At 41.3% G+C, this 24,348-nt stretch overlaps 1 protein-coding gene across 1 annotated transcript in view; it reads left to right on the top strand.

Moving 5' to 3' along the window:
* Positions 1–22,854: 22,854 nt before the first annotated feature.
* The window catches only part of LOC124231889 (FERM domain-containing protein 3-like), a gene marked incomplete at its 3' end in the record, with an annotated part of 191,692 nt that continues 190,198 nt past the window's right edge, over positions 22,855–24,348 (top strand). Inside the window, exon 1 of the mRNA XM_046648902.1 lies at positions 22,855–23,524. Coding sequence (XP_046504858.1) covers positions 23,378–23,524 — 147 coding nt within the window. The remainder of the gene's footprint in view (positions 23,525–24,348) is intronic.

The following is a 24,348-nucleotide window of genomic DNA, read 5'->3' on the forward strand; positions in this document are numbered from 1 at the left end:
GTCTTCTTCAGCAAAAAGAGGAGGATTGGCAGTAGTGAGTTCAGGGCTAATCTTCCAAAAAAAAGAGTTGCAAGTTTTCTTGAAGATCCATTGGATATGTTTTCCCTAACCTGGAATGCTTCACTCTCAACATTTCATGGCCTGAGTCTTATCTCAACACTTGATTAAGATATTGCTTTTTATTTTTTATAACAGCTTTACTGAGATATAATTCACATACCATACAATTAAAAGTATTGTGTAGTATAGTCACAGAGTTGTGCAACCATTAGCAAAATCAAGTTTAGAACTTTCACTGCCCCAGAATGAAGCCTTGCACCCATTAGCAGTCCTTCCCATTTCTCCCCAAGCACCCCACCCATTCTGGACATTTCATATAAATGGATTCATATAATATGTAGTCTTTTGTGATTGGTTTCTTTCACTTGGCATAACATTTTCAAGGTTCATCCATGCTATAGCATGTATCAGCATTTGGATTATTTCCACTTTTTGGCTATTTTCAATAATGTTTCTATGAATATTTGTGTACAAGTTTTTGTGTGGATATATGTCTTCATTTATGTTGTATACAAAATGTATATACCTAGGAGTGGAATTGCTGAATCATATGATAACTTTATGTTTAATCTTTTAAAGGAACTGCCACACTGTTTTCCAAAGTGGTTGCATCATTTTGCATTCCCATTAGCAGTGTATGGGGTTCCAATTACTCCACATCATCGTCAACACTTGTTATTATCTGTCTGTTTCATTATAGTCATTGTGGGTGTGAAGTAGTACACCACTGTGGTTTTGATTTCATTAGAGATGTTGGGCATCTTTTCATGTGTTTATTGGCCAGCTGTATATCTTTATTTAACTATTTATTCAGATCTTTGCCAATTTTTTAATTGGCTTGTCTTTTATTAAGAATTGTAAGATTTCTTTATACGTTCTCTATATAATTCTCTTATCAGATATATAATTTCCAAATATTTTCTCCCATTCTATGGGTTATCTTTTCATGTTTTTGATGGTATCCACTCAAGCATAAAAATTTTTAAGTTTGATCATGTGAATTTATCTATTTTTCCCATTGTTGCCAGTGCTTTGGCTGTCTTATCTAAGAAAACTTTACCTAACTGAAAGTCACAAAGATGTATACCTATGCTTTCCTCTAAGAGGTTTATAGTTTTAGCCTTCTCATTTAGGTCTATGATCCATTGTGTGCACAGGGTGAGGAATAGGTCGAATTTCATTCTTTTGTGTATAGATATTCAATTGTCCCAGCACCATTTGTTGAAAAGGCTCTTCTTTTCCTCACTGAATTGTTTTTACATCCTTGTTGAAAATCAATTGACCATAAATGTAAAGGTTGATGTGTGCCTCTGATTCTGTTCCATTGACCCAAATGTCATCCTTTTGTGACAACAGTGTCTTGATTATTGTTCTTTGTAGTAAGTTTCAAAATTGGAATTTGTGAATCTTTTACCTTTATTCTCAAGATGATTTTGGTTCTTCAGGACCCTTTATATTTCTGTATGAATTTTAGGATAAGGTTGTCAATTTCTGTGAAAAAATAAAGCCAGTTGGGATTTTGTTGAGGATTGCGCTAAATGTGTAAATCAATTTGGGCAATACTGCCAACTTACTGTTCTTCCTATCCATTGACCTGGGATGGGATGTCTTTCACATAGGTCTTTAATGTATTTCAACAATGTTTTGTAGTCTTTTAGAGTTTGTACTCCTTTAAAAATTTATTCCTAAGTATTTTATTTTTGATGCATTTGTAAATGGAATTATTTTATTAAAATTTCAGGTGTTCATTGCTTGTATATAGAAATACAATTCATTTTTGTATATTGCTCTTGTGTCCTGCAACTTTGTTGAACTTATTCTAATAGCTTTTTAGTGGGTTCATCAGACTTTTCTGTATGCGGTCATGTCAAAATAGAAGTAGTTTTAGGGGTTGGCCCAGTGGTGTAGTTGTTAATTTTGCTCACTCCACTTTGGCGGCCTGGGGTTCATGGGTTTGGATCCTGGATGTGGACCTATACACCACTCATCAAGCCGTGCTGTGGTGGCATCCCATATACAAAATAGAGGAAGATTGGCACAGATGTTAGCTCAGGGACAATCTTTCTCAAGCAAAAAGAGGAAGATTGGCCACCGATGTTAGTATAGGGCCATTATTTCTCACACACACACACACACACAAAAATAGAGATAGTTTTTTTTCCTCCTTTCCAATCTGGATGCCTTTTATTTATTTTTCTTGCCTAATTGCCTTTGGTATGATCTCCTATACAACGTTGAATAGAAGTGGTAAGAATAGATGTCTTCTTGATTTTGGGGGGAGGGCATTCAGTCTTTCACTATTAAGTAGGATGTTTGCCGTGGGTTGTTTGGTAGATACCTTTCATCAAACAGATGAAGTTCCCTTTTATTCCTGGTTTGCTGAGTGTTTTTATCATGACAAGGTGTTAAAGTTTGTCAAATGCTTTTTCTGCATCTACTGAGATTATCATGTGGTATTGTCCTTTATTCTATTGATATCATGTATTATATTAATTGTCTTGGAGCTGTTAAACTAAGTTTGTATTCCTGAGATAAATGCTACTTGGTCATGTTGATTAATTTTTTATATATTGCTGGCTTTGGTTTGCTAATATTTTGTTCAGAATTTTTGTGTCTATATTCGTAAGAGATAGTGGTCTGTAATTTTCTTTTCTTATAATGTCTTTGGCTTTGGAATCAGGTCACATAAAATGAGTTGGAATGTATTTCCTCTTTTTCTTTTTCTTGGAAGAGTTTGTGAATAATTGGCACTTTCTTCCTTAAATACTTGGAAGAGCTCATGAGTGAAGCCATCTAGGCCTGGACTTCTCTTTGTGGGAAGTTTTATATTTTTACTACTTGAATTCTTTACTTGTTATGGGTTTATGCAGATTTTCTCTTTCATCTTGAGTCAGTTTTGATAGTTTGTGTCTTTCTAGGAATTTGTTTCATCTAAGTTATCTAAACTTGTTGACATACAGTTTTATGTGTTTGTTGACCAACTGTATCCCCTCTTTATCAGGGAGCTGTCCACCCCCATTCTCTGTGGTTACAGTGGTAGAGTTCCTTACCCACATTTATAAGATGTGAGCCAGGTTGCTCAGGTACCCTTGATTGGTTCATCTGACCACTGGGGGTTGAAAAAGAGCTCTTTTCCCTCCAGTCACATAGACCAGTAACATGTAAGCTCAGAAGCACTTGGCAGCCACATTTGCCAGCCCATTGCCAGAAAAACAGAGAAAACCACTGTAGTGAGAGGCATCAGTGAAGCCAACTCAAGGAGTAAACAGGGGAGGCAGAGGTTTGATTAGGATTAAATCCCCAGTTTTAGTTCATATTATCGAAATTGAGTTGCATCTCTGCCAGTGATTCCTCACTCTCACAACATTTGTTTCTTAAGTCCTTTGAGAAGACATCTTTCAAATACAAGTGATAGAATCTTGACTAGTAGAGAACTTGTTCTTGGGAAGGGAGCATTGTAACTGGAGGCAGGCGAGGCTGTATTCTGTGTTCTCAGGGTGGTGTCACAGTCTGTGGTGAGCCTCAGTCAGAGAGTGACAGAACAGGGATATAACTCAGCCAGGCACATCCTTCCTATTAGTAGCTAGTGAACTGAGGCAACATAGGATCATAAAATTACTCATCTGGGTGAATAATAATAGCTGCATTCTCTGTTATACCCCATTTCTAAAACTAAGATTGAGGTTCTCATTAGGAAGATGGAGAATCTGACAATGAGAAAAGAGAAGTCTTGGAGGACCTAGGTCCCCCCCCAAAGCACCTTCTTCTAGGTCCTGCATTAGACCAAGAGATGTAGCTTCCAGGAACAGGATAAAGCCTGAGGTTCAGGGACAATATTCCAATGTAGCTTACGAGGAGAGCCACCTTGCTATCATACCCCATATTCCAATTTTGCATGTGTGGCCCAAGACCAAGGTCCTTAAATGGATACAAAAGGGATGAGCAGATTCCTCAGTGTTTCTGCTAAGAAACAGAAGCTGTATGGACATGGGCCTATTCTCGAAGTACCACTTAGCAGACCTAGAGCTTTAAAGGTAATGAAAAGATTTGTCTCATGGAGTATTGTCAGTGGAGTACCCCCAAATGGAAATTATTAGTAATCCATGAAATACACCAATAATTTCATGTGCCTTACAGTCCAACAAAAAATGATGAGATATATATTTGGGGCCAGTGTCCAACTGGAGGTGTTTTGTTTGTTTTTTGTAGTTATCTTGTTTTTTCTCCACCATTGTATATTGGGTAAAGGTACACTTATCATTTTCTCACCAGTTGCAAAATCAGGAAGAGCTATATCTGGACCGGATTGAAATCACACTAAAGAAATAATAAACACTACCTAAAGATCCTGAATGAAGAACAGTGGGTCTGTGAAATCTCCTCTTGGTGCAGTAGCCATTGGGGAGAAGATAGTTGTTATTGTCTTAGGAAAGGCCATTTTTGTTTTTTTATGTGTAGTGGAAGAGTGTGTGTATGTGTTAGGTAGAAAAGAGAAGGAATGTGACTGATACCTACTTGGATGATAGCCCTGATATTTTTGAGAATGGCCTGTTGCTTCCATCCACATGCTTACAGTGGTGGGACTCTCAGCAGCTATGGTTTGAAATTATAATGCAGCCCTTGGCCACATTTGATTGGTTCAGAGGTGGCTATCTGACCCCAATGTAGCAAAAATACCTTTCTTAGACTCTGCTATTTCATCAGTTCAGTGGTGGCTGTCTCAACCAAAAAGGAAATGTTGCGTGTTAGATGAGAGATTTAGAGAGAGAGAGAGAGAGATCATTCTTTTTCCCATGACTGGTCGAGTAACAAGTAAAGCTATTCCAGACCATAATTTTCCACCATGTGGACTGTGGAGATGAGGAAGGAAGAGAGAAGAATAAAGGCAACATTCAGAGCAGAGATAAGATGAGAGGCAAAGAGACTAGTTGTGTTCAGATCCCTGCTTTAATGTGCTTCTGAGGTCCCAGTGTTCGGCCCTGGGGTGCTGTGATCCAGTCTTTAAATCAGATCTCCCTTTTTGCTTTAGTTGATTTTAGTAGGTTTCTGCTACTTACAACCAAAAGAATATTAACTAATGTGGTGCGGTAAAGAAACTAACATCCAATTTGCTACATTTATGATAATAAGTTTAATATAATGATTTGTCATGCAAACAAAAACATGGCAATATCTTTATTAGCCTATAAGCTTCTTAAGTGAAATAACTATAATTTCTCCTCCTCCTCTTCTGTCTTTTTTGCATTCTCCTCCTTTTGTGTGCTTGTGGAGCCTAGCACAGTTCCCCACATCAGTAGATGCTCAATTAATGTTTAATGACCTGACTGAACATAAATAAAAAAAAAGTAAAAAAGAAATTCTACCAAATCCCACTGCTGAGTCAATCAAACCATTGCATTTCTCCCTGGACCCAGATTTGACCAGATCTTTCATCGTTTTTATTTCAGTGTAATCCCAGGACAGACTTAGTTTTGTATTCCACTTTTTTCCAATAACAATGTATTGTAAGCACGTTTCCATGATGTTCACAGCCTTCAAAATTGCTATTATTATTACTTCACTAATGGGAGAGATAAATTTAGAAAACGTTTATACTGAATATTTCATAAGGGAAACAGAAATTGGAAGTGCTTTCATCACAGTCAACAAGGCAAATTCTCTCCTCTCCTGCTGCACTGTCTTGCCTTGCAGAACCACATCCTGCGCAAATCCAGGTCTTCTCCTACACCACACCTGCCCCTGCACTTCTGAATGGGGCTGGAAAAAACCCACCACCACGCTGACCGGTATCACTTTCATTCCTGATCACTAACACCCAGAGAGACCATGATGCTGTGAGGCAATCATTCTACACTTCCCCAGTCTACTCACGCTCCCATTCTCCTAGGGGATTATTTAGCGTTTCGCCTCCAACCTCTAACATCATCCCCTCAGCCTCTATCTGAGCCAATGAACTTGTGCTTTCTTTCACTGAGAAATGAGAGGCAATCCCAAGAAAATTTACAAGACCACCTCTCCTTAGCTTCCTCCATTTTTTCTGATACACTCTGCCTGTGCTCCTGTTACTACGAGTGAACTGAACATGCTCCTCTTTAAGACCAGCTCATTCTTGGTGCTGATTTTGTCCTCTCTCAGCACCTCAAGGATTTTTCTCCAGCTATGCCCTTCACCCCACCACCCCCATCTCTTGCATCACTATTATTTTCTTTACTGGACTCTTGTCATTAGACTAAAAATGTGTCATTACTTCTTTCCTGAATACACATATATGTGCATGTGCACACACACACACACACACTCATGCGTGTGCACACCCAAAAGACTTCTCATGACCCACTGCACCCTCCAGTTACTGCTCCATTTCTTACCTTCCTTTTCGAGCAGAATTCCTTGAATCCCATGGTTCTCAAAATGCGCTTTGAGATGGAGTATTAGCATCAGCAATTCCTGGGAGCTTGTTAGAAATGCAAATTCTCAGGCTCGACTCCAGATGTACTGAATCAAAAATTCTTGGGGTGTGGCCCAGCAATCTGTGCTTTAACAAGCTTCCAGGTGACTCTGATGCATGCTAAATATTGAGAACCACTCTAGCCTACAGTTGCTGACTCCAATTTCTCTCATTTCATTCTCTCTTAACCACATTCCAGCCAAGCTTTAGGTTCCTACATTCCACAGAAACTGCTCTGTCAGGATCAAGAATGACCCCTTTTGGTGGGAGCCACATTTCTCATTGTAAGAGAGGAAAGTTACAGATCAGCAAGGCCAGGAAGCTAGAATGAACCCTGTAGTACTGGAGTAGAGTTAGACACATGATATAAACTTACGTTTAGTTTAATATAAGTATACATACATACAGATATATAGAGACAGAAAAATGGAGATATATGTGTATACATGCATGAGCATACATGCACATATTATCTAGCTCTGTCTGCTGAAAGGAGCTGGGAACAATGACACCATGGTAGCAATGAGCATACTCAAGTTCTTGATTTTGGTTTCTAATACCGTTCTTCTACAAATGGGACCAGGGTTCCTTGAAGAAATGGCTGATTTTAGGGCTGGGATGGGGAAAATACAAGATGAGTTGGAGTATAGTGCAGTACTAGAAATAACAAAGTGCTAAAAGAAAATATGTTCCTTAGTCCAGGATACCATAGGCCCTGGTTTTATTTTTATCTCACTGGGTAATTGTTCTGAGTCTCCTTTGCTGATTCCTTCTCATCTCTGACCTCTAAACATTGGAGTGTCCCAGGGCTCAGTGCTTGGACTTTTTCTCTTTTCTGTCTACAAATCCCTCCCTGGTGACCTCATCCAGTTTCATGGCTTTCAATACTATCTGCAGACTCTGAAATTTCTATCTTAGCCAGTCCTCTCCCCTGAGCCCAGAACTGTATATACAGTTGTCTACTTGGGATTTCAACGTGGATGCCAACAGGTGGTTAAAATTCAGCTTGACCAAAACTAAGCTCCTGATACCTCCCCAACAAACTTGCTCTTCCTACAGCCTTCCTTGTTTTCGTAAATGGCAGTTTCATCCTTTTGGTTGCTCAGGTCAAAAACTTTGGAGTCATCTTTAACTTTTCTTTTTCTCTTATCTCACATCTAGTCCATTAGCAAAATTCAGCTCTACTTTCAAAATACATCCAGAACCAATCACTTCTCACCACCTCCATTGCTACTGCTCAGGTCCAAACCACCATTATTTCTCCTCTAGATTCCAGAAACAGATTCCTAATTGGTCTCCCTGCTCCTTCCTTTGATGTTCTCAGTCTGTTCTCAACAGATTAGCAAGTGATCTTATTAGTTTGTAAGTTAGATCATGTCCCCTCTCTGCTCCAAATCCTTTGTTGACTTCCCAGCTCTCTCAGAGTAAGAGTCAAAATCCTCTCAATTACCTAGAAGCCCCTACATGACCTACTCACCCCACAGTGCCTTCTGACTTGGGATTCTATTGTTCTCATACTAACTCAGTCCATTCCAGCTACACCAACCTTAATCCAGGTAGACAAATGCCTCAGGATCTTTGCAGTCACTTCATTTTTGCAGGAACACTGAGTTTGTGGTAATTTCTTATGCACCTACAGAAAACCCATGCAGATTGAATGATATGAAATTTCCAGTGATCAACCATGACTGACCTCCAAAATGGCCATTTCATATAGTTCTAGCTAATGAATTGTAATATCCACCTGTACTCTCAACACCTCCACTTCCTTTCCTTGCTTATTTCCTCCCAAAGAATGCATCACTACCTATTTTACTACTTTTCTTGTTCATTTATTATTATTTCTCACTGTATGATGAGCAGACGCCTTTATCTGTTTTCATACTGTAGCCTCAGTGCTTTGAGGAGTCCCTGACAAATAGCAGATATTTAGTAACCATGTGTCCACTGTTGCAGGAGTGATGGAGGTAGGTGGAGGAGCTGGGAGTTAGCATGAATCACTTTGTTGGACAAAATCTCAAACTAACAATCTGGTGAAAACTTGAAAAAAAAAAAACAGGAGTTCTGTATCCACCCTAAACTTTGGAGTTTCCAGAAATCAATCTTCTAGAGAATTTTAGCTTCTGTGCAGAAATGCTTTTGATTCAACATACACACAAAAAAAACTGAAATAAAACTTCCATGAAAATTCTCAAGTGATTTCACCCTCAGACGAACAGGTCAGAAAATCTGGCAGCCAAATTTAGCAAATTGGATATGGAAACAGCAGCAGTCAAATGGCTGCTTCCTTCACTTCCTGGATTTGAGGCTAATAGCAGGACAGAGGAAGGAAACAATGCAGCCTTCCGAGCTCATGCTGGGCACTGGACAGCATGTGCACCTTTCCACAGGCAGCACACTCTCACCTCAGCTCTAGGACAGGTGGGTGCCTGTGGATGAATGGCCTTTCGGTTTGGGGGAAAGGCCATTTATCCAAAAGCATCCATCTGCAAGAGGAGAGAGATCTTTTCTAATGTCACTGAAGTTTCCCAGCCCATCTGAGAGAAATGTGCTTCATTAAAACGATAGCATGAGTTTAAACAATGGCATTAAGTATCTACTTGTTTTACTCAGCGCAGTCCAGTACCTGAGCCCACTTACCTCCTTGATCTGCCTTCAGAGTCTCTGGAACATTCAGGCTAGAATGTCTGTGATAATATCCTCTCTTCCCTTAGACTATTTTCTTCCCCAGAGAAGAAGTTTATCTGGACAACTTCAGGAAAACAGAACTGGCTCTATAATCCTACCCCTTACTCATATGGGCTGTTTACATTTCCTAATACTGTGTCAAGTAGTATCCACATTTACATGTGTTTTAAAAATAGATACAATTGTAGTACAGATACTATTTTTATTTTTTTCACTTGGGATAATTTAAAATGTTTGTTGGCATACTTCTACATAATCTTCATAACTGCAGTGTCAGTAGCTGTACAAGTTTCCAGAGAATGAATACATGGCCATTTCCATAGTTTGGGATAGTTGGACTCTTTAGTGTAAAGAATGCTTTAGCGCCCCACTTAAGAGCCTCTGTTCCTCTCACAGATGGCATGTGCAGAGCTGACTCAACATGTCAGCAGAATAACTAGTGGCTTATTTGTTGTGAAATGAGACCTTTTCCCCAACTCCTTTCCAAAAATACCTGCTATATTGCCTAAAACCCCCATCATTAGCAAAAGTCAGAATAAGGCTTAAACATTAGTTAAATGCATATTATGTTCATTTGGAGGGACAACACATGGGTCATTGTCACCCATTACTTGCCTATCACTGACTAATGTGCTAGGTTGACCCACCATTCACTAGCCAGACGTGAAAGGATTGGGACTGGGGACAGTCGAGTTTGACATGGGGCTTGGGCGGTGTCTCTGCAGGGACAACTGTGTCTCAGTGGGAGCCTGTGACCAGCAGGGAGGCTCCAAGAAGAAGAGGAGCCCTGAACCGAGAGTGGCCAGCTCCACCCCTGACATCAGCTTCCTTACACTCGCCCTCTGGGTGAACAACAGCTAGCATGTGCTTTCAGTCATCCGAAGTGACACAGAAATCAATAGAAAATCTCTAACCTGAGGCCCTTTCGTATCTGTATGTGATGACCTGGTACGGTGGGGCCCAGTGAATACTTGAAGGACCAGGAGCCAGCTGCCTATGTGATGGGCAATGATCTCTGCCTCTTGCTTCCATTTCAAAAATAGCATCAGCTGTCTCTGGAAGACTGCAGCAGAATAATTGAGTAAGGAAGGCACTGGAACATTCGTGTACCTGATAATCTCATTATTATTATTATTCCCAGGAAATGGGCTCTCTGGATTAATGAGTTCACACCGTGTTTACATGGGGAAAATTAGGTTAAATATCTCTGGCATCAAGAACCTAACTATCAGCTAGCTCCAACTGGCAGCCAAAAAGCCTTAAATAGAACGCGTTTCCAACATCTGCTGCCTCTGCCTTCTGAGGTGATTGATTATTTTTCAACTTTGGCTCCTTCAGTGCCACTAGGTTGGCCAGCCTTTTCTGCCTGATGGCCTCTTGGTGTTAAAAGGTGAATAATCAGCTCTGCATGTTTCCTGGGCTGCACCTTGTACTAGTGCCCCCCAACTCCCCCTTTGACAGGCTAAGGAGAAATTCTTTAAGAAATATCTGTATTTTGTGCCAGCAATCAGAGCTACCTGGTGACTGAAGTGAAGGTTCTTGAGCAAGGAGAGTGTGTGTATTTTACTCCCTATAAATGGTCTAACATCGTCCAGTTCCACATAGACGCCGCCCAGGGAAGATTGGGTAACTGAGGCCGACTAGAGATGCGCTTTCCCTGAAATGTTGGGTAAAGGACACGATTTTCTGCTGAGCTTTAGTTGGGAAAACCAGCCCTTGTGTTCACACACTGCTTTCAGTTGGGCTTTATCAAACAGTCAGGTTATAGACAGGCTGGTTCTAATAGGAGACCCTCTAGTCATACAAATGTGCAAACATGGGACACTGAGCCTGCTGGCCTTGACACTGGGGGCTTTCCTAGGACAGTCCCGATCTTGGCATTTACTAAGAATTTAGAAAATTCCTCCCTCCTTCTTTCCCTTTCTTTCTATTTATGTGCAGTAAAATTGGAGAGGAATATTTAGGCAGTAAGTGGAGATAGTTAAAGGTTTATACAGCAGTGGGGATCATTTTTTTTTTTTAAATTGGATGCATTGCTAATGTTCTCAGTAAGTTATTTAACAAAGCTTTGATTTTATTCTCCACTTTTGATGATGAAACTAATTTTAAATAAATATGTCAGAATGTGTACAAGCAAATATTATTTCAAGTAGTCACCTTATAAAGATATATTCTTAGTCCAATAAAATAATGCCAGTTAAATGTTCTGAATACCCTCAAGCACTTTGTGGCAGGATAATGTTGGAGATATTGAGTAGTCTCCACAGCCCTGAGCCCCATCATTTGTTACTTTTTTTTCCCTCCTTAGCAGAAAGCAGAGAAAAGAAGGTTTCTTTCCGGCTTTGCATTTCAAAAGCCCGCACCCTCTGTGAGTGGAGAGGACTCAGGCACAGCTCAAGTGTTGGGAAGCCAAGGAAAGGTTCCTGCTCATAGACTAGCTGGTGGGTGGGGTGCCAAGAGAACAGAGGTCAGTGGAGCCAGAGGGAGGAGGTTTCCCTCTGGGGCCACCAGGAGGGGCCTTGTGGGCTTCCTTTAAGCACCCAGGAGCCAGCTGGGAACCAGGTCAGCACTCACACTTGAATAACATCGTTCATCAGCTGAGTGGGGGCTAGCCAGCTAACCTGGCTTTCTGTCGGGTTCCATGGAGCATTTACTTCCACAGTCACCAGAACTTTACTCAGAGGCTGTGCAGCATGATTGTCATTTGAGGACAGTCCCCCTACCCTGCACTCCTTCACGACACCTGTGAACCCAGAGAAGTAGCATGGGGTCCTAGACACCCAGCGATTGAGGGTGGGGTGAAGGGAAAGTCCTTAAATCTATCTTGGCAAGAGTAGGGGTGAGGGGCTGAAAGAAAAGAACTTGGGAGTCCCTGCACTGAGACAGGGTTAACACAGCCTCGTGATGCCGTAAAAGGCCCTGGCTGGATGCTAGGGGGCCTGCCTTTAATCACAGCTCTGCCTGCAACTCACCGTGTGATCTTGGGCACAAAACCACATTCCCTGGGTCTCAGTTTCCACACTGTGCATGCCTTCATTCATTTACCCTCTTATTCAATTTTCGTTTTCCCTTAACAAATACTTGCTTACTCCCCACCTCTTCTCTAATTCAATGAACATGTATTGAGCAGCATTTATAGGTGAAACCCTGGGCTGGGCACTGGATATACAAATGGACATGGACTCTGTCCTCAAGGAACTTCCAGCCCAGAGCACCAAAATGAGAGGGTGTAAGCACTTGGTCTAATTTTCTGCCAATTCTGCCATTCTGTAATTCTATTATTACTGCAAGTTTTACATTGATATCTTACCCACACCCCCAAAAAGATATAACCCCTCTTTCACAGAGCTGTGGCTCAATGACAGCAATTTCTTGCCCTGAGGGATTGGTTTCAATATTTAGAAATGTCTAAAGGCAATTTTGAGCCAAGTGTGGTGGAGAAGGCAGCTAAGGCGTAGAAAAGAACCAAGTTCCAGGTGGGCTGGCAGCAGAGTCTTCTGTTCCTATATTTATTTTTGGTTGAAGTCACTGTGAGCACAGCTTTCGAGTGCCCTGTGGTGGTCTGCCCAGGGATGCGGTTTTTGTTAAGGTTTCGAATCATGTCCCCTGAGCACAGCTTGCTGATGCCTGAGTGAGAGCCTCCCAGCTGCTTGTGGGCAGCCTCCATCAGCCAGCCCATTGCAGTGACTGGCTTTGTCATCAGGATTATTTTGTGTCTCTGCCTCTGCCATAGTTATGGTTATTTAATCTTCCCTCTCTCCCGCCTTCCTTCAAGGACTGACAACAAAGTCAAGCGGTAAAGGATGACACAACTAAGAGCATACTTGTCATGAATGCTAATCCCATGCCCTCGCTCATCCCAGTTTGGAGGTAGTTTTGTACCTTCTGGGTGAAGAAGCCTGTTGAATGGAAGCAGCCATTGTCATTCCATTAGTACTTCCTAAATATTGAGCCAGATTGTTCTGTGAGTGTTCATTTGCAGATCTCCCACCTTCTCTAGACCAGGACTACTTGATTCCATCCACTCATTTACTCCTTTATTCTCCAAATAAGTAAGAGTCACCAGGAACCAGGCAATGTGCTAGGCTGGGATGATGCATAAGACATGATCCCTTCCTTGTGAAGCTCACAGTAGTGGGGAAGGGATGGACATGTACACAGTTATTGTGAGACGGCACAGTAGGTGCAGATAGAGAAATACATAAGAGAACAGTGGAAGCGCAGAGGAGAAGAGGGCAGGCTGGGCCCTTCTTTGTGGTAGACTGTGTTCTTGTTTGCAAAGATACACTGCTCTTCTCTGTGCTGAGCTTTGTACTTCCATGCTGTTGTTATTTTACTTCTCTCTATTAAAGTCAGCCTTGGCCATGGACTTGCTTTGGCCAATTAAATGAGGTGTAACATTTTCATTCAGAAGCCTTAAAATCCAGCATGTGGTCAGCCATAGTCTTTCCTTTTGCCCTTTGCAATGATGACCAGCAAATACTCAAGGTTGTTCTGTTTGTCTGGGTCCTGGAGTGGGGCTGACATAGGATGGTTATGCAGAATAATCAAAAAGTAAATTATCGTTTGAAGTCATTGAGATTTTAAGGTCATTTGTGACTGAAGCATAACCTAGTTAATTTTGACTGATACACTTTTATTTGTCTTTGTTCCCTAGTGTCTGATGTGTAGTAGCTACTTCATAAAGTTTGTTGAATGAACCAAGAGCTGAAAGGTTCAATATCCTTGAGCGAGAGAGTGAGGAAGGGAGGTACTGTGGGGTCTGGAAGGCCTTGTGTAAAGACATTCAGCAGGAGCTTGGTCATGGTGGGTGTCATAATCTTTTCCAGATGAACTTGACAGGAAAGGCTCACAGGGCTTTTGTCTCCCTTTATGTCTTCTGTTTGCCGCTATGTCACACACAAGCTTTGGGAGCTGATGCTACTGATTAGCCAGAAAAGAAGTGATATTCATAGGATATTGGGAGGCTCATAAAATAACTGGGGAGGGGGAAGTGGGACAGAGAAGCGGACTTGGGGCTAAGTTTCCAGGAATAATACCACAGAACTTCTCAGAGAAGGCAGTGTTTCCCAACTCCACTAGTAAGGGTAAAAATAAATGGCTGTAACAAAAGCATTCGAAATATGGTGCCTGTAACAATATAGAACTTACTTCTCTTTCATCCAGCAGTTCCGAGGGGAGCAGCCTGGGTCATCCAGGTGCCCAGAATCCTTCCAAATCCTTGTTCCATTATCCCTTAGGGTACTGTTATCATATGGATTATCAAAGCTGAATGACTTCCATATCTGGGTCGCAGCCAGTAGGAAGAGAGAAGAGGAAGCACCCTCACAGTCTTGCCTAAATCTATCTGAAAGTGGCATCTAACACTTGTATTTATATTTCATTGGGAAGAAGTTAGTCACATGTCTACATCCAACTGCAGGTGACATAGAGTCTAATGAAGTAGTCATGTGTCCAGCAATCATACATTAGTATTTGTGTTTGTCAACTCTCATTGCAATACTGCTGTGTAACAAACCCTCCTAAACCTGGTGGCTTTTAAACAACAAGAATTTATTTTCACCCTCACAAATTTGCATGCTGGCTGCTGTTCAGCTGCTCTAAGCTAGGCTGTGCTGGAAGGCTCTGATTAGTCTAGAGGTTGGCTGGGCATGTGCAAGGCTTTGGGTTGAGTTTAGATCTGCTCCACCTGGGGTTTTTCTGGGGCTCAGGATGAAAAGGCAGTGTTCTCTTTGGGGCACGTTCTTCTCATGAGAGAAGTGCGTGGAGTGAGCAGAAATGCTTGATCCCTTTGGAGGTTCAGCTAGAAAGGCCACATTGTCACTTTCATCCACATTCCAGTGATCAAAGTAAGTCATGTGACCAAGTCCAACATCAACAGGGCGGGAGAATACTCTGCCTCCTCTATTGAGAGATGCTGCGTACTCATATAGCAAAGGTGTGGGTTTTTAATTCTAATAGAGGGAGTGCATGAATAATGGAGAACAACATTTCAGCCCACACACTGTGAATGAAGAGGAGAATGTATTTTGATGGATAGCTAGAAATCTCTGCCACATATAAGTTTTTCATTTCTTGGGATTTTTAATTTTTGTATAGCACATCGGGATGAGTTGGAAGGAATTTGGGGCCATCTATATGGGACTGGGTGAAAAAATTCAGTATCTACTTATAATAACATAGATAAAATACAAAATATTAGTGTAGTGTTAAACTTCTAATAAAATATTTTCAGTGGGGGCCAGCCCAGTGGTGCAGCTGTTAAGTTCACACGTTCTGCTTCTCTGCGGCCTGGGGTTCACCGGTTCGGATCCCAGGGGTAGACATGGCACCGCTTGGCATGCCATGTGGTGGTAGGTGTCCCACATATAAAAAAGTACAGGAAGATGGGCATGGATGTTAGCTCAGGGCCAGGCTTCCTCAGCAAAAAATAGGAGGACTGGCAGTAGTTAGCTCAGGGCTAATCTTCCTAAGTTTCTGAGTTTTTATTAGAAACTTCAGTTTGCTTCTGTGAACCTAATCATTTTATTGAGGTATAATTTATATAAAAATCTACCCATTTAAAGTGTACAATTTGATGACTTTTGACATTTTGATATGTAACTTCATTTAGATCAAACTTTATACTTGAAAAGCCTACTTTCACTCCTGTGGAAGTTTCTTGTGAAACTTCCTACTACCATCTTCAACCTACTACAATCAAATTTTGCCTAATAAATTAATTCAAAAGAAAGGTGAAGCTTTTTATTTCAGCACATTTTGATAACAACATACTAATCTTAACAATTCACTAGTAACATTGGCTAAGTATCAGATGTGAACCATTTTAACTTCACTTCACCAAAGTTGCATTTTGCTTTGAATCTTTAATACTTGTTAACACACACACACATTTTACACATTTTTAAATTTTAAAAATTTGCAGCTTTGAATTTAACTGCAGGTAAACAAAAATGTTAGTAAATAAGCTATTTTGTTTAAACTAGGAATATCCTTCAACAAATCTGCAAGGTGAGATTCATTTGTAAAAAGTCCTCATTTCAACTCACACATTCTTGACAACTCTTACTTTGCATGCCAACACACTTCAGTATGAAAACAGAGTGGTACCCTGATCTAATGCTTCACTGAAAGCTGAAACCAGATGGACTCTAGGAGCTTGTATTTTGTTAGATTTCCCCATTTTGGTTTCATCATTCAATGTGCATTTTGGAGCTATAGAGAAACATTTACATATGAGAGCTTCACTCTGAATAAAACAACGTGTGTTGGTTGAATCTTGGGATTTCAGAAAATTCATGCTGTATAGGACCATTACATCTTCCTGAACTTGCAGCAGAATCATGAGTGCACAAACGCTTGCAATGTTTCAATCATTTCATTTTGAAAAACATCTTCGTTTATCCCCTCAATTCAGCTGCAGTAGTAGATTTGGCACTTTCCTTGTGGCACAAGTACTGTTCCTCCAAGCAATTATCTCTGGACCTTCTAATTAGTGCTATTAACTGACACAGTTCCTCATATCTGCAGTTACATGAATCAATTACTAAACTTTGTAATTAGTGTGGTTTCTCCATTGTATGAAATGTCATCCGTGTGTTTGCTGAGAGTATCACCTGATGGGGGCTCTTTTCTGTGTCTTTTACTTTCTGTGGTCCCAATTAGGCTGTGGACAATTTCCATGCAGGCAGATGAAAAGCGCAATTCTGCATTTGTGTGATATATTTCAACTTTAGCTGTTACTTTCATGACTTTGTAACTAACATTCTGATATTTTTACTAATCTCATAAAAGATCTTCATTTCTTATTTGGAGTATTCAGATGCTTAGAAATGATTGTATATTTTTCTGTTTAATATATTAAACAGGAATTGGGCTGGGGTGGTGGTGTGGTTTAGATGGGGCCATTGCTTCATTTGCTAACTGCAAATATGACATCTAAGCTGAGGAAGAGAACATTTATCAGGGCAGACAAATCTAAACTTGAGACATTCCTTATAAATTCCTAATTAGTGACCCAAAATACTTTTTTACTGTTGTGTCTGTCTTATGAATCTAATAGCTTTTAAAGTTTACTTTAAACATTTTTCATAAATATGTGTAAAAAATAAATATTTAAATATAAAACTTTCAATGGAACTAGAGGCTATAATTTACAGCTTCAGAAAATCTTTTTGTCAATATATGCCTGGTCATCGTCATTCCTTGGAATGTTTTAAAATAAATTATGGCGGAGGGTTCTGGGAAGATGGTGGAGGAGGAAGTAGCAGGAATGTCTCTCCTCACCTAGACAATAATTGCTTTAGGAGAATCTGTCTGATGTAACCATACTGGAACTCAGAAGTCTATTGAAGGCTTGCAACTTTGAGGAGAGGCTTGGACAGGAAATTGTAAGTTGTAGTTAATCTCATTTAATTTTGGCTCTTAGTGTAGTAACAGCTACCCATCCTCACCCCTGGGTCCCCTGGCAGAAGGCCTGCACTCATTTCTGGAGCAGCCTACCCACAGCCTGCAGACACTTGAATGGGCAGTAAGGCCCCTGTCTTCCAAATATCAGGGATCTGTGCTCTGATTGCTGATTGATGCTTCTGAGCACAGATGTACAAAGAAAGAAAAGGGTGGCTATTGTTGGTGCACCTCCCTTTATACTTTCAAGCCCCTCCCCCTCTGGCTAAAGTAACTTCCAGAAGATTGAAGTGGCAAGCACCCTTTCTTCCCCCCTCTCTTCATTAAAGATTTGGACTTTCAAAAACAACTGCACATACAGGGAAAATTAGAAAGTGACCATGCATGACCACGGAAAGATGCAGGCTCAGAAAAGACTTTAGAATACGTTAAATTTATACCTCAGGCTGATCCTTTGAACAGACAGCCTACAACAAACAAACAAACAAATTTTAAAAACTAACTGAAACAATAGGTAAAAACAATGAAAAAAAGCAGTCTTCCTGGAGAAGGAGAAGAATGTATTTTTAGAGTTACAACATTATTAGATTCAAATATCCAGTTTTCAACAAAAAAATCACAAGGCATACAAAGAAACAGGAAAGTATGGCCCATTAAAAGGAAAATAATAAATCAACAGAAATCATCTCTGAAGAAGACCTAACGGCAGATCTAGTAGGCAAAGACTTTAAAAAGATTTTTTAAAAAATTGTCTTAAACATGCTCAAAGAACTAAAGGACGATGTGGAGAAAGTCAATAAAACCATATTTAAACAAAATGGAAATACGAATAAAGAGATAGAATCCTAACAACAACAACAGCAAATTCTGGAGCTAAAAAGCACAATAACTAAAACAAAGAATTCTCTAGAGGGGTTTGAAGGAAGAATTGAGCAGGCAGAAGAAATAATCAATGAACTTGAAGATAGGATAATGGAAATTATTGACTCTGAGGAAGGGAAAGTAAAAAGATTGAAGAAAAGTAAACAGAGCCTAAGGGACAGACCTGTAGCACACCATCAAGCAGACCAACATATGCATTCTTGGAATCTCAGAAGGAGAGGAGAGAATGGGGCAGAGAGAACATTTGAATAAACAATGGCTGAATGATTCCTAAATTAGATGAAAGACATGAATATAAACATCCAAGAAGCTGAAATAAAATGAAATCAAAGTGACCCATGTTGAGACACATTATAATCAAACTTTTGAAAGCTAAAGACAAAAAGAGAATCTTTAAAGCAGCAAGAGAGAAGCAACTCATCACATACAAGAAATCCTCAGTAAGATCATGAACAGATTTCTCATCAGAAACTTTGGAGGCCAGAAGACAGTGGGCTGATATATTCAAAGTGATAAAAGAAAAAAAAATCAACTAAGAATTCTATATGTGGGAAAACTTTGCTTCAAAAGTGGGAGAAATTAAGACATTACCAAATCAACAAAAAGTGAAGGATTTCATTACCACTAGACTTGCCCTGCAAGAAATGCTTACGGGAGTCCTGCAGGGTAACTCAAGGCTGTATGAGGAAATAAAGATCTCAATAAAGGTAAATACATGGACCACTACAAAGCTGGCATTATTGTAACCATGGTTTATAACTCTACTTTTCCCTTCCACATGCTTTAAGGGACTAATACATTAAAAGAAAACAATCATTCATCTAAAAGCCAGTATTACTACAATTTTAGTTTGTAACTACAAATTTTGGTTTCTACATAATTTAAGAGACTAATTCATTGGAAAATATTATTAGTTTATGGTTTGGGGCACACAATACATAATGATATAATTTTGTGACATCAACAACTAAAAGTGCTGGGAACAGAGCTGAAAAGGAGCAGAGTTTTGTACACTATTGAAGATAAGCTAGTATAAATTCACATTAGAGTCTTATAACTTTAGGATGTTAAATGTAATCACCATGGTCACAACAAAGGAAACAGCTATAGAATATGCACAAAAGAAAATGAGAAAGGAACCTAAACAATTCACAAAATTGTGGAAATTAAACAACAGTCTTAAACAACTAGTGGATCAAGAAGAAATCACAAGGGGAATTAGAAAATACTTCGAGATGAATGAAAATCAAAATATAACTACCAAGGCTAAATTACAAAGAAATAGAAAATCTGATAGACCTATAAATAGTAAGGCTATTGAATCAGTTATCAAAAATCTCCTAAAAAAGAGCCCTGGGTTTGATGGCTTCACTGCTGAATTCTACCAAACATTTAAAGAAAAACTAATACCAATCCTTTTGAAAATTTCCAAAAGACTGAAGGGGAGGGAACACTTCCTAACTCACTCTATAAGGCCAGTATTATCCTGATACCAAAATTAGACAAAAACACTACATGAAAAGACAATTACAGATCAATATCCCTTATGAACATTAAAGCAAAAATCTTAACAAAATGTTAGCAAACTGAACTCAACAGCATGTTAAAAAGAATATACACTATGACCAAGTCAGATTTACTCCTGGAATGCAAGGATGGTTCAAGGATTGATCAATGTAAATCACTATGTTAACAAAATGAAAGAAAAAACCACATGATCATCTCAATGGATGCAAAAAGTGTGTGTGACAAAGTTCAACATCCTTTCATGAGAAATACACTCAACCAACTAGGAATAGAAGGAAATTACCCCAGCATAATAAAAGCCATATATGAAAAACCCACAGTGAACATCATAATCAATGTTGAAATATTGAAAGCTTTTCCACTAGGAGCAGGGACAAGGCAAAAATGCCCACTCTTGCCATTTCTATTCAACTTAGTACTGGAAGTTCTAGCCAGAGAAGTTAGGCAAGGAAAAGAAATAAAGGTGTTTAAATTGGAAAGAAAGATGTAAATTTATCTCTTTTTGCAGATAATATGATTTTATATATTGGACACTCTAAAGATTCCACAAAAAATCCTGTTAGAAATAATAAATGAATTCAGCAAAATAGCAGGATACAAAGTCAACATGCCAAAATCAGTTGCATTTCTATACACAAACAATGAACAATCTGACATGGAAATTACAAAGACAATTCCATTTACCAAAGCATGGAAAGAAGCAAATACTTAGGAATTAACTTAAGGAGGCAAAGGACTTGTACAATGAAAAGAACAAAACATGCTGAAATAAATTAAAGACATAAATAAATGGAAACAACTCCCATGTTTGTGGATTGGAAGAATTAATATCATTAAGCCATCAATATGACCCAAAGTGATTTATAGATTCAATACAGTTCCTATCAGAATCCCAATGATAGTTTTTTCAGAAATAGAAAAACCCATCCTAAACTTCATATAGAATCTTAAGGTACCCTGAATAGCCAAAGCAATCTTGAAAAAGAACAAAACTTGAGGACCCACACTTCCTAATTTCAAAACCTACTGCAAAGCTACACTAATCAAAACAGTGTGGTACTGGCATAAAGATAGACATAAAGACCAATAGAATAGAATGGAGATCCCAGAAATAAACTCTCAGATATGTGGTCAAGTGATTTTTGACAAGAGTGCCAAGACCATCCAATGGGAAAAGGACAGTCTTTTCAACAAATGATGCTGGGAAAACTGGATATCCATATGCAAAGAATGAAGTTGGATCATTACGTAACACTCTATACAAAAATTAACTCAAAATGGATCAAGGACCTAAATGTAAGACCTAAAACAATAAAACTGTTAGAAGAAAACAAAAGTTTATGACATTGATTTGGCAATGATTTCTTGGATATGACACCAAAACCACAGGTAACAAAGGACAAAGTAGGCAAATTAGACTTCATGAAAATTTAAAAATTTTTACATCAAAGACACTATTGAAAAAAGGTGCTATCAACAGAGTAAAAAGGCATCCCACAGAATGTGAGAAAAAATTTGCAAATCATATATCTGATAAGGGATTAATATTCAGAATATAGAGAGAACTACTAAACTTAACAACACGAAAACAAACAACCCAATTCAAAAATGAGCAAAGGACTTGAGTAGACATATCTGCAAAGAAGATATATGAATGGCCAACAAGCTATGAAGAGATGCTCAATATCACTAATCATTAGGGAAATACAAATCAAAAGTACAATGAGATGCTACTTCACACCCATTAGGATGACTAAAAACCAGAAAACAACAAGTTTTGGAGAGAATATGGAAAAATTGGAACCCCCTGTTCACTGTTGGTGGGAATTTAAATGGTCCATTCACTGTGGAAAACAGTATGGTGGTTCCTCAAAAAATTAAAAAGAAAATTACCATATGACCCAGCAATTCCACTACTGAATATATACCCAAGAGAACTGGAAGCAAGGTCTTGAAGAAATATTTGGATACCCATGTTCACAGCAGTTTTATTCACAAGAGCTAAAAAGTGGAAGCAATCCAAGTGTCCATCAACATATGAATGGAGAAGTAAAATGTGCTATACATACAATGGAATATTATTCAGCCTTGAAAAGGAAGGAAATTCTGACACACGCAACAACATGGATGAAGCTTGAGGACCTTATGCCAAGTCAAATAAGACAGTCACAAAAAGAAAAATACTGTATCATTTCACTTATATGAGGCACATTGAGTAGCCAAAATCGTAGAAACACAAAGAAGAATGGTGGTTTCCAGGGGCTGGGAAATGAGGGGAAGATGGAGTTACTGTTTAATGTGTATAAAGTTTCACTTTTACAAGATGAAAACAGTTCTGCAGATGGACGATGGTGATGTTTGCGGGCAGGGAATTCCAGAGACCCTAGTACCCAGAGATTGGTCTAAAACGAGACGGGCACATCTGGATTCCTCCGCAAGGGGGAGCAGGAGGAAGGTTCCTAAAGGAGGAGGGGCAGGATAGGGACCCTTTTGCTGGGTCTAAGGTACGTAGGGCTACCAAAGATCACAGGAAGATATTGGGAGACATAAACGAGAAAAATTGCTTAAGGGAGGCTCTGAAATTCTTAGAGGAGGAGACTGATTCCTGGTTAATATTAAATAAAATACAGGCTTAAAAAAACTCCCTATGAGTACCAGAGATTGTTGTTGCTATTAGCCACATTCCTGGTGTAGCCCTGCCAAGGCCTCGTGTCCCTCTCCGGGGTTCGCCCCTGGTCCAGCAATCCTCTCCCGCAGTGGAATCCTCCCCGCGAGTGTAGGCCAGGATCGCCCTCCACCCCCGCCCTCAGCCAGGTCCCTGGGGCCAAGCCGAGCAGGGCGCTGTCGGACGCATGGGGGAGCCCGGGCAGGGACGAGCGCGACCAGGAGCCAGAGCGATCGCAGCCGGAGAGGGAGGCGGCCGGGCCCAGCCTGACGCAGCGACGCTGGACCAGGCCACGCCGGGCGCCTCGGCCACCAACGCCAGTCGTCCCTCCGCCTTCTCCTCCCGCTGCTCCGCACGCGTGGGAGTGAGGGAGTCGCGCGCCCGCCGGGGGTCACGGGCTCTGGGCGTCCTGGGCAAGGGAGCCCAGGCGGAGGGAGGCGCAGGAGCGCGCGCGACGGGCGGAGGCGGGGAAAGGAGCGGGCGAGGCGGAGGCGAGGGAGGAGGAGGGAGAGCGAGGGAGGGACCCGCCTGCCGCGCCCCGGCTGCCCAGCATGTGTGGCCGCAGGCGCCCGTCGCCGCTGCTGTCCCGTGGCTGAGCCGCTCCGGGTGTCCGGGACGGTGCGTGCGCGAGGGTGTGTGTCCGCGCCGACCAGCGCCGCCCCGGCCCCGAGCCTCCGGCTCGCTCCTCCGGGCCGCGGTGCATGTTCGCCTCCTGCCACTGTGTGCCGAGAGGCAGGAGGACTATGAAAATGATTCACTTTCGGAGCTCCAGCATCAAATCGCTCAGCCAAGAGATGAAATGCACCATCCGGCTGCTGGACGACTCAGAGATCTCCTGTCACATCCAGGTGCGGGCGGCCCGGGGCAATGGAGCCTGGGACGCGCTGGACGCAGGGCAGGATGGGGGGGGCCTCTGCGGGTGGGCGTGTGCTGGCAGGGGCGAGGAACCCACCCTGGCGCCTGCTAGAAAGCCAGATTTCGTTTCCTCCGTCCTCTGAGGCTGGGAGCCCTACCCAGCGATGGGGTCACTGTCCCGGGCAGGCGCCAAGTGCATGTTATCCGCGCCCCGGCCCCTTCTCCCGCGTGCACGCTGCGCGCACTTCTCGGTGCGCCCAGGCTTGGGGCGCGGAGCAGCTGTCTACTGGGGGATTCTAACCCTACTGTCCCCTACCCCGCCAGGAAATGGGAGCTCTGAGAGCCTGAAGAGGCACCTGCATGTCGCCCACTCTTTCTTTCTCCCTTCCTCCACGTGGAGAAGGCATGCACCAGCCTGAGTTCACTCATTTCTCTCTCAGGCGTCTGGGCTCCGGGACCCGCTCCCGCTCCCTGCCGCCCGGTTCCGGTGGCCTTTTTTTCGCATGGGGCGGCGACGAAGTTTCCTGAGAGTGAGAGAAGCCAGGCAGCTTGGAGCTCCAGCCTTGAGGGATGGCGCGCGCGCGCTGCGCAGAACCAGAGCTACCTCAGAAGGAATCCTGTGAAATCTATTTCAGAGAAAGGAAAAGGGCTGAGAGGCAGGCAGGGAGGGAGCCCTACGGAACCTGAAGCGCCGCTTGGGTTATTGGTGGACGTTCGCTCTTGTCCAAGCTGGAGCATGGAGAGTTGTTTGGGCGAAGGCAGTTTTGCTGACAGCCCCATCCTTGGGTAGTAAGTGCCTTTGTGCTTGCAGGAGATC

The sequence above is a fragment of the Equus quagga genome, unplaced genomic scaffold (assembly GCF_021613505.1).
Source record: "Equus quagga isolate Etosha38 unplaced genomic scaffold, UCLA_HA_Equagga_1.0 HiC_scaffold_111_RagTag, whole genome shotgun sequence".
Lineage (NCBI taxonomy): Eukaryota > Metazoa > Chordata > Mammalia > Perissodactyla > Equidae > Equus > Equus quagga.